The sequence below is a fragment of the Dipteris shenzhenensis genome, chromosome 27, assembly GCF_047967505.1.
Source record: "Dipteris shenzhenensis isolate YYH24624 ecotype China chromosome 27, Dip_SZ_1.0, whole genome shotgun sequence".
Classification (NCBI taxonomy): domain Eukaryota; kingdom Viridiplantae; phylum Streptophyta; class Polypodiopsida; order Gleicheniales; family Dipteridaceae; genus Dipteris; species Dipteris shenzhenensis.
Window position 1 is genome coordinate 1489403 of NC_141622.1, and position 9396 is coordinate 1498798.

Genomic DNA, 9396 nt, shown 5'->3' on the forward strand with positions numbered 1-9396 from the left:
CTAGTTGCATCATCAATGAATGTCACATAGTATTCAGCCCCGCCTAATGACTGTGTAGGCATGGGACCACATACGTCTGAATGCACCAAATCAAGCATTTCAAACTCTTTCTTTCCCCTTCTTTTATGGGCTGATTTAGTCTGCTTCCCATAGAGACAATGCTCACAAAATTCAAAATCAGAGAAACTCAAATGCGGTACATAACCCAAACGGCATAAGAGTTTCATTCCATTCTGGCTCATGTGTCCCAACCTGCAATGCCACAAAGAAGTGCTTGGCTGCTCGGTTATTGCAACAACATGATCAAATACCCCTGATACATGTAAGGGATACAAAGTCCCACACTTGGCACCCCTAGCCAAAAGCATAGAGCCCTTTTGAATTTTCCAACTTTGAAAGCCAAAAGTGGTGTGAAAACCAGCATCATCTAGTTGACCCACTGAAATAAGACTCTTGGTCAACTTAGGCACATGTCTCACATGTTTCAAAACAAATGCAGACCCATTTGCAAAAGAAAACTTTATGTCACCTGCTCCCACTATGTCACATGCATAGTCATTTCCAAGATGCACACAACCTGTCTTTCCACTATCATAAGTGGAGAACTATTCCCTATGGGGAGTAACATGGAATGAAGCACCAGAATCCAAAATCCAATCCTGGGAATATGCATCATCTAAAGTGGTAAGCAACTCTGCAGATAAACTAGACATGAAGAGAACATCATTGTCACGATCACGTGTGACTGCATTGATCTCCTCGATCTTCACTTTTCCTTTGTCCTCCCTTGGACTCTCTTCCTTTTGATTTGCACCCCAATTTGCATTCTTTTTCTTATCCCTTTGCTCTCTTTTTAGCTTGTAGCAATCCTTTTTCATATGGCCCTTCTTGCCACAGTGGTAACACTCAATGTTCCGTGCTCTGGATTTGCTACGTGACTTCCCTCTTTCTTGGGACTTCCCCGTGAACTGTGATCTGCCCCTTTGCACATTTAAGGCTGCATCCTGCTTGTTGCCATCCATAGACTTCCGTCTAATCTCCTCGGCCAACAAGCTACCCACAACATCATCAAATTTCAGTACTCCACCAGGTGCAGAGTTACTGACAGCTGTACGGAAGGTATCCCATGAGGATGGCAATGAACATAAGAGAAATATTGCCTTAGTCTCCGCATCAAAATTCATCTTTTGAGCCTGAAGCTGGCTGAAAATAATATTGAATTCATTCAAGTGAGAAGCAATGGAGACCCCTTCCTTCATCTGCAGCTCAAACAACCTCTTCATGAGGTAAACTTTATTAGAGGCAGTTTCCTTCTCATAAGTGGCACACAGTTTCTTCCACAAATCTTCCGTAGTCTGCTCATTTACTACTGTGAAATAAACTGACTCTGCAAGATGAAGTCTAATAGTAGACTTTGCTAATGCATCCAACTCATTCCAATCATCCTCAGACATATTTGCAGGCTTAGCTTCAATCCCTGCCAAGGGTTTAATCTGCTTCTTTTGAATAAGCACATCCCTTATTTGTTCTTTCCACAAAGAAAAGTTTGTCCCATCAAACTTTTTAATGCTGAAAAACTCCTTTTCAGGCATGGAAGAGGATGCCATGATGCAAATGAAACAAAATCCCAAATGCTAGTCCCTGCAAGAGAGAATCACACCAAATACTAGGTGCACCCAAATGTGTATGCCACAATAGACTGAAATATCACAAAAACTCAAAGCTCAAAGCATCAAAAGATGCATCTGACTCATGTGCATATACTATGCATCCATATGAGCAAATCTAGCCCAAAAGAAAATGCCAATAAGTGCCAAATGACTCAAGCATAAACACCGTCCACTGGCATATGCATCAATTATATCTCATCCAAGAGAGCATAGCACTATCAGTGCATCACCAACAATGTGTCAAAGCTGTCCCTCAGCTTAAAATAGCATCCATGTGCAAAGCGTCCATAAAAATAGCATCCCACAAGGCAATTTGGGCCTATCAGTGCATCCAATAAGGACCGCAATGCATCCAAATGGCCTATAAATCATCCACTGCAACCCAATGCATACCACGAATGAGCGCACACTGCTCAAATTGCAACCAGAGTGATCTGCATAAGGTATGCTCAAGAAATCATAGTCCCACGGTAATGAGCGCTACTAAAAATAGAACCTGAGATGCCTCAAAACATGGGCGCCATTGCATAATCAAACTCAGCAAGAAAATCTGCAAATATCTCTCTTCTGCCAGAACTCCAAAATCCCAACCGATGAGTGCGAAATGGGAGTCAACACTTATCCACTGCCATGTGGCATAAATCTAAGGTTTCAAAACCTTAGAATGAAAAATGCATAACAGAGAGACGAAATCGAATACACAGAGATCTATAACTCTGAAAATCCTCCACCGAATCGTGCAAGAACTGATAGGTAGAGGTTTATGGGCGTCCGGAACGCAATGGGACAGACGGTTTTGGAAACCGTGGTCTCAATCACTGGGTCCAACACATGGACTGAAAAACGTTTTTGGAAACAGAGCTGTTTGTAAACTCCATCGGAGTGCGAATGATGAGCAACATAGAAGTTTTCGGACCTCCTGAGTCCACCGGAACTGACAGATCTGCAAATGGTTGCTCCAAACTTGAGTTCCAACACCCGGGCAAAAAACGCAGGAATTGACACAATGACTCAGAAATCCAATGAAATGATCCCAGATTCAGGAATGAAGGTGTTTCCAGGCTCCTGAAGTAATGTGGATACCAAAAGCAAGCAATAGTTGCCTCTACAAGTCAATACGGAGTCTCTGTCATCGAACGGAATAGGGAAAAGCTCAAAAAACGACTTTTTCTTTGAAAGCTCTTAACAGGCTCTCAAAACCACTTTGCAAAGCCAAAGTGACTTTTCCAAAGGTTCCTCCAAGGTCTCTGCACACTCGGATGCAAGTAAAGTCACTCACAAAGCTTCCCACAAAGCTTCTCCTTCCTCCCACAGAGTTGCTGAGCTTCTAAGCATTCACGCACGCTCAGCTAGATCACCCGGGCTCTGATACCAGTTGAGAGTGCTCTCAACGGAAGCAAGAACGGAAGAAGGAGAGAGAGAGACAGAGAGCCACACAAGTTTTAGTGGGTGCAGAACCACCCTAATCTTCTTTTTCATTCATTTATATATGTGTTTGAGTATTGTACATAACCGGGGTAAAGGCACAGTGACCTTTAACCCCACAAGTGAGCGAACTGAGCAGCAACCAAAGAGCAAGTTGGTGAGGGGCAAGGCTAAGTGGGGACTAAATCATATTCCCCTATCAACATTGTGTACCTAATTCTTGTCTCCAAATAGATGGCGCTATGTGACAATGGCAGGCTGGTGAAGGGCCTTGGCTGTCAAAAGCCTTTAATAGTGTTATAGTAGTAGTTAGACTCATGATATTGGCTATATATAGCTCTCTAGCCTCTTTGTGTATAATCTACTTGTGAGCATCATATTTGACAACATTTTTGCCATTATGTATTGGTTGTTTAACCTTACACACCATCCTACCCCTATCCATGTTACCCTTTTGGGGTTGCCAAATTGAATATGTGTCATATCCTTCTACATTAAATATATGCCATTATGTAATGGTCATTTAACTATACATACCATCACAATCCTATCCATGTTACCCTTGTGGGGTTGCCAAATTGAATATGTGTACATTTAGTATATGGCATGAAATCATTCTTGGCATTTGATCTTGCACCTTTGTGTCTAGGATATCCTTTATGGTTTTCCAAAAGATAATCTCAAGCATGTGGCCTTGTACTGTGATCCCATAAACCACACTTCATCTTTGGTAATCTTCCCACCACTTCTTGTGTGGTTCATAATATTTGTCATTTCTCTTGTTGTTACAAAGTAAGATCTTAACCCACATAGAATGAGACACCCTCTAGTATGCCCAATTGGAATCTCAAATAATAGAGCATTCAACATGGCGCATGTTGTAGCTCTCTTTCTCATCAGATCATATTTCTTTCCAAGTCGATGTGCTTCACATGCAACAATGTTAGCTATCAAGAAGAGGAAGATAAGGAAATACTGCACTATAACATGGATAAAGGTGAGGGTTTCCCTCTCACTCCATAGCATACATTGGATCAATACATTCTTGGCTCTCTTTTGCCGTTTTATATCCTCATACATGGCTACCTTCACATCCTTTGTCGTAGTTAAAGGAGCTAAGGATTTGAAATTGATTGTATTGTTGCAATCATATACACTCGTAACCCATGATGCCTTTCTCTCAATTCTCATTACTTGATCTTTCAAGTGGGTCATGTCCTCTTTTGATTTCCTTTTATTTGTGTCAACTGCTATTGTGTTTACACAAGGTATTCTTGCATCTAAGGATTACCATAATTCGAGGAACTGCGTTTGAGCGAGGCGGTGGTTCAAGCGAGGACTTTTGTAAAATTTGACATTCTAGTATAATGGTTTATGTTCAAAAGTAGCATGCACTGCTTACTTTTACGGGGTTGTCCTACCCATGATATTGTGAGTAATCGGTTGTCTTACATACAAACAACAATTTCAAAAGTAGTGTTTGGCAATGCTTTTTCAAGAGTCAAGGAAGGAGGAGTGGAAGAAAGGGCTCAGGGTATGTGCAAGACAAAATCTGACAAAATTTTCTTGTGCCATTGCCATTTTCAAGGCAAAAAATATTAGGAGGAGCCTCCCAAGAGGCCACGGTATCCTTGGTTTCCTCCCTCCATCCTAGAGGTGTATGGTCATATTAAGGTGATCCATAATTAGTAAGCATCATGGTCATAAGGTGATCAATAAGTTAAAATTGATTGCTACTATAGCTTTAGATAAAGTTCCACATGAGCATTGCTCGAACTCTAGGCTTGCTCGAACGCAGTCACCCCCGATGTTTCGACCTACTCCTTGCATCTTTATTGTGTGTTTCCCTAATTCTTCCTTTTCATCTTTCACTACTCTAGCTCATGACTTTTGATAACTAGTAACCTTAGATCTAAGACTCTTTTCTTTAATAATATAAGTGCAAAGATACAGCATAATGCAAAGTAAAAGTTAGGTGTAAGTGCATTGCTTGGTACAAACATCCATGCGTGTGGGTCAAATGTGACACTAGGAATTGCTAATGCTATGAAACGAAGCCCACTTGACGGGGATGGAAGGCCCTTCTTTTCCATTTCTTGTTTACCTTTGGTAGAGTGTCCTAGGACTCATAATATTCTGGAAGCCCATTTTCTTGCTTGAGTCTTTACTTTTGTCTATTGCTGGAGTGATGTTATTACCCATCATTACAACATTGTTGCTGAGAGAGATGAGCTTGCTTACACTATTGTGTCACTTGGATAGAGGTCTTCTTGTTGCCTCCCTTCAACTTCAAGAATAGTGTGTGAGTGCACGGGTATGTGTGCATGTGTGACTTGGGATAGAGATCTTACTATTGCATCCCTTCAAGCATATTTTGTGATTACCAATGTAACATCAAACAAGGAGCAATTACATGCCAACATTTTGGATCAAAGTCGTAAAGAGCCTGTTGCATTTCCAACACACTTAAAACATAAATAAATGCATGCATGAAGTGACTAGCAAGGCCATGTCAGTAGTGTTGGCATAAAGGGTCAGTGTGTCCATTCAAGAAAAGAATATTTTTATTGTCCATGCTTGCAAAGTTCGTGACTTTGTAAAAGGGTGTATGAAGTAAGTGTCGCTAATTGTGGATTCCTATGCACCAGTAAGAACTCTTTGGCACTATAGCTCCTTTGTCAAGGTATTTTCATTTAGATCTAATTTCATTGTGATTGCTATTTTAAAAAAAACGTAGTAATACATGGTTTCATATTCAATACACCAAGAGAGAATTTTTGTACTTGTTTGAGCTTGTTTCAATCTTGGGTGTGGGGTTGGTGGCCAGCAACCGTAGCTCTTTCGACTGTTTCTCACACTAGGATGCATGCGTTGGAAGGAATTACCAATTTCAACTATGTCAAGCCTCCCCTCTTTTAACAGATAGGCAAAGACATGTTCAACCTCCATTATCAAAACGTGTTCAATTTTGTGATAATACCTCAACAAAGTTGTATAAGCTTAGACCGTCTCAACCTTTACGAAGCTACACAATTGTGGATCAAAACACATTTTCTTTTCAACATATTCAACCTCAAAAATAAACTTGTTGTACATTGTTACCACCGAATCAAAGCCGTAGCCTGTTCCAGACATTATTTGTGTAAAGATGTCGCTTTTAATTTGTATCTAGCATTTTTATGAAAGTATGTGAGTCTTCAAAACTTTTTTTTTGTCAACTGAAGCCATTTCTTTTAGAGAAGATGTTACAAAGCAAAGGAATACTGCAAATATCCATGATAAGTGGAAACATACAAGGCAACCCTGTTGCTACAGCTGAATCAACAATATAGATTCAAGACTCACTGTTCGTTTGCCCCCACATTAAAGCTCTTCTTCCCCTTCACGATGATTCTATTTTACTGCAGCGATATCCCAAGTATCCGCAGACAGGCGAGCCCCAGGATAAATGACCATTTACACTGGTCTAGACCGATGGCATTCCTCGGGTGGATTCACTTGCTTTCCACCTCAAAATAGATGTGCATAAACCATACTAACTCCCTATGGCTACCATCAATCTATGAGGCCCTGAGAAAACCTTCTGGAAGACACGTTCTTGAGAGTGACTGATCGCCTTTCAACGTTCATCCCATTTTAAAATTTATGAAAAGTCGTACTGCAGAGTTATGTAAATCATCCCAGATCATGCTTGATAGAGAATATAATCCACAGCAGGCCATCTACCCACAGAAAGCCGTAAAGTCTTCCATACAAACTTTGTGCAGTTACACTTCTGATATAATTTTATATAATGGAGGGAGACAGGCCCTCATCAAATGATCTCAACCCCATTTATTTATGGAACAAATACACTAGGCAAATCCCAGTAAAGGTCAAGATTTCCTTGAACCACTGAAAGTGCAATTCAAAGCTTCCCTGGCATACTTGGAACATCTCTGCTTGTGATGGACCCATTTTGAAACTGTGTGAAAATTACTTCTTCTGCGTACATCATCCCAAATATAACCATCAAGACAGCATATAATCCACAGTAGATCATCCACCCACAGAATTATTTTGTGCATTCCTGACAATGCTCAAAGATGCAGGGAGGCGGCCATTCATCAAATGATCTCTCCCCCATTTGTTCATGTAACAATACACTAAGCAAATCAATAATACTAAAAGTGCACGTTAAAGCTCCCCTGGCATACTTAAAACATCAAATTCTTTCTTTGTACCTCATTTTCTCTCCGTAGGCCAAAGATCAGCAGAACTCTTTGACTTCCAGAGTTGAAGTTGTTAACACTTAGGACAGACTTTGTCGGCTTCTAGTCCAGAAAGCTTTTGCGGTTGAGATACCACAAAGGAGTGTGCTTCACTTCACCTCCTTGTACTGGATGATCAATGCTTCGGTTCTGCCCAACGTTTGAGCCCGTGCCGTTTGTTTGAGCCTCTGTCTGCGTGTTCTCCATTCCTTTGGTGCCATTTCCCAGAAGCTTCCAAAAGGAAGGCAGCCAAGAAATGCCTTGAACAATCAAGGGTGGACCAAGAATCTCCACACTGATCTTGTCCACCATCAGAAGAGGTAACAGAGGGAAGGTGTTGGAGGAGGTGACGGGTACCTGCATACGCCACCTGACTTTAAATTGTGCTTGTGTTGAGATCGAGAGACGACTGCGAGCACACAAATGGCTGCCTGCCAAAAGACCACGAATTCCCCAGCTCTGTGATGCATTGGAAATAATTCGATCCTGTAAGTGTGTCTCCTGTCCATCTCTGACTTGCTGGGAAACACTGCTTGAACTTCTACTGCTACTCATTGTATCGTCCAGATGTTCCCAATCCCCATCGATCGTGCGGTTCCTTGCGCCTTGCCCGAAGAGGTCCCTCGTGTATGCAGATAACCTGTCTTCCTCCTGATCGTCTTGCTGAGTATTAGAGCCTGCGAATATGTTTGTGAACCCTGCGTCTGACCCGGTGACATTTCTCTCCATTGCAATAGGATTCTCTTCTCTCGGTATGCTTTGCTGTAAATTGGCATGGGGTGACGAATGGAGGTCTCGACGGAAGCTGAAATCACCTGCGTTGGTCTTTACAGAAAGGCGGAAGCTGGGGCTAGCTGGGGTAGAAAGGTTGAATTCTGCGGCCATAGCCAGGGCAGCTGAGGGTGAGGAAAACCAGGGACCGAAATCTGATTTGATGATGAGGTTGAAGGGTTGATCAGGCGAGTTGAAGCGATACCCGAATTCGAGGGATTGGGAAGTGCCAACGCGAAAGGCAAGCTCCTGCCTCTGCCCAAAAGAGATGCCAGTGCGCAGGGGCAAACCAAAAAGGCGAAGGGGGAGCTTCGCCTTGAGGAGAGGTCTCTGATGCTGCCCATCTCCATTTCTGAGCTTCAAGGAGGCCTTCATCCCCACCATCGCCGAGGCATTTGCTTCATAAGCCTCTCCTCCAATCTCTTTCGCCATGAGCTGCTTGGTCTCCTTCCTCATCATCTCCTCTCCCATCCGAAACCCCTACCGTAATGCGCATTAAACAAATCAGATCACTTCACTAACGGATTTCATTGGTCATGCAGCATCCCCTTGAGTTGCTCGGTCTCCTTTCTCATCATCTCACATGGATCTTTTTCCTGATCACAACCCTGTCAGAAACTCGCTTTACCTATAGAATGTTTCCTCCATTTTCGCATGGGACCTTTCGCAATCCAGCATAGATTCTGCTTGAGCTTCTTCTTTCTCATCGTCTCCTTTGCCATGACCTGATCAGCCGATCGCCCCTATTCTAAAAGAAGTCGTATAAAAAAACAGACCAAGAAAACACAGTACAGCCGGACAGCCGGACAGCCGAACAGACAACCCTTACAGAGTTCACTCCATTTGTTCAAGGGTCCATCTGCCCCCCATCATATCCTTTGTCTCCTGGCCATCCCTTGCATGCTCTGTCTTCAGCTTTGTCCAAAGTTGAGAGAGAGAGAGAGAGAGAGAGAAAAAGATCTCAATGCCTACTTGAGACCATAGAAATATGACTTGTGAAAAGTTAGTCAATGTAGTACCACCCTGGTAAGATGGACAGCCACAGATAAAATAAGCCTTTCAAGTTTCCATGCTGTAAGTGTAGTGTAAGGGCATTTGTGTCATATGCTTATGCTTGCTAATCCTGGATAGTTGTGTGAAAAATGACCTCAAGTTATATAGGAGTAGCTCTAAACTTTGTGAGGATCTTCACCATTGGTTTGGGATTATATGGATGAAAAACACTCTCAAGCAAAGAGGGAAAACAAATGGGACACAAGGTTATATGGCCATGTACGTAG

General features: G+C 42.2%; 1 protein-coding gene across 1 annotated transcript; it reads right to left on the minus strand.

Moving 5' to 3' along the window:
* Positions 1 to 6359: 6359 nt before the first annotated feature.
* On the minus strand, positions 6360 to 9143 carry LOC147883716 (uncharacterized). Its single transcript, XM_087399129.1, has one exon. The coding sequence runs from the start codon at positions 8585 to 8587 to the stop codon at positions 7409 to 7411; it is 1179 nt and encodes a 392-aa protein (XP_087255255.1). The 5' UTR covers positions 8588 to 9143; the 3' UTR covers positions 6360 to 7408.
* Positions 9144 to 9396: the final 253 nt, after the last annotated feature.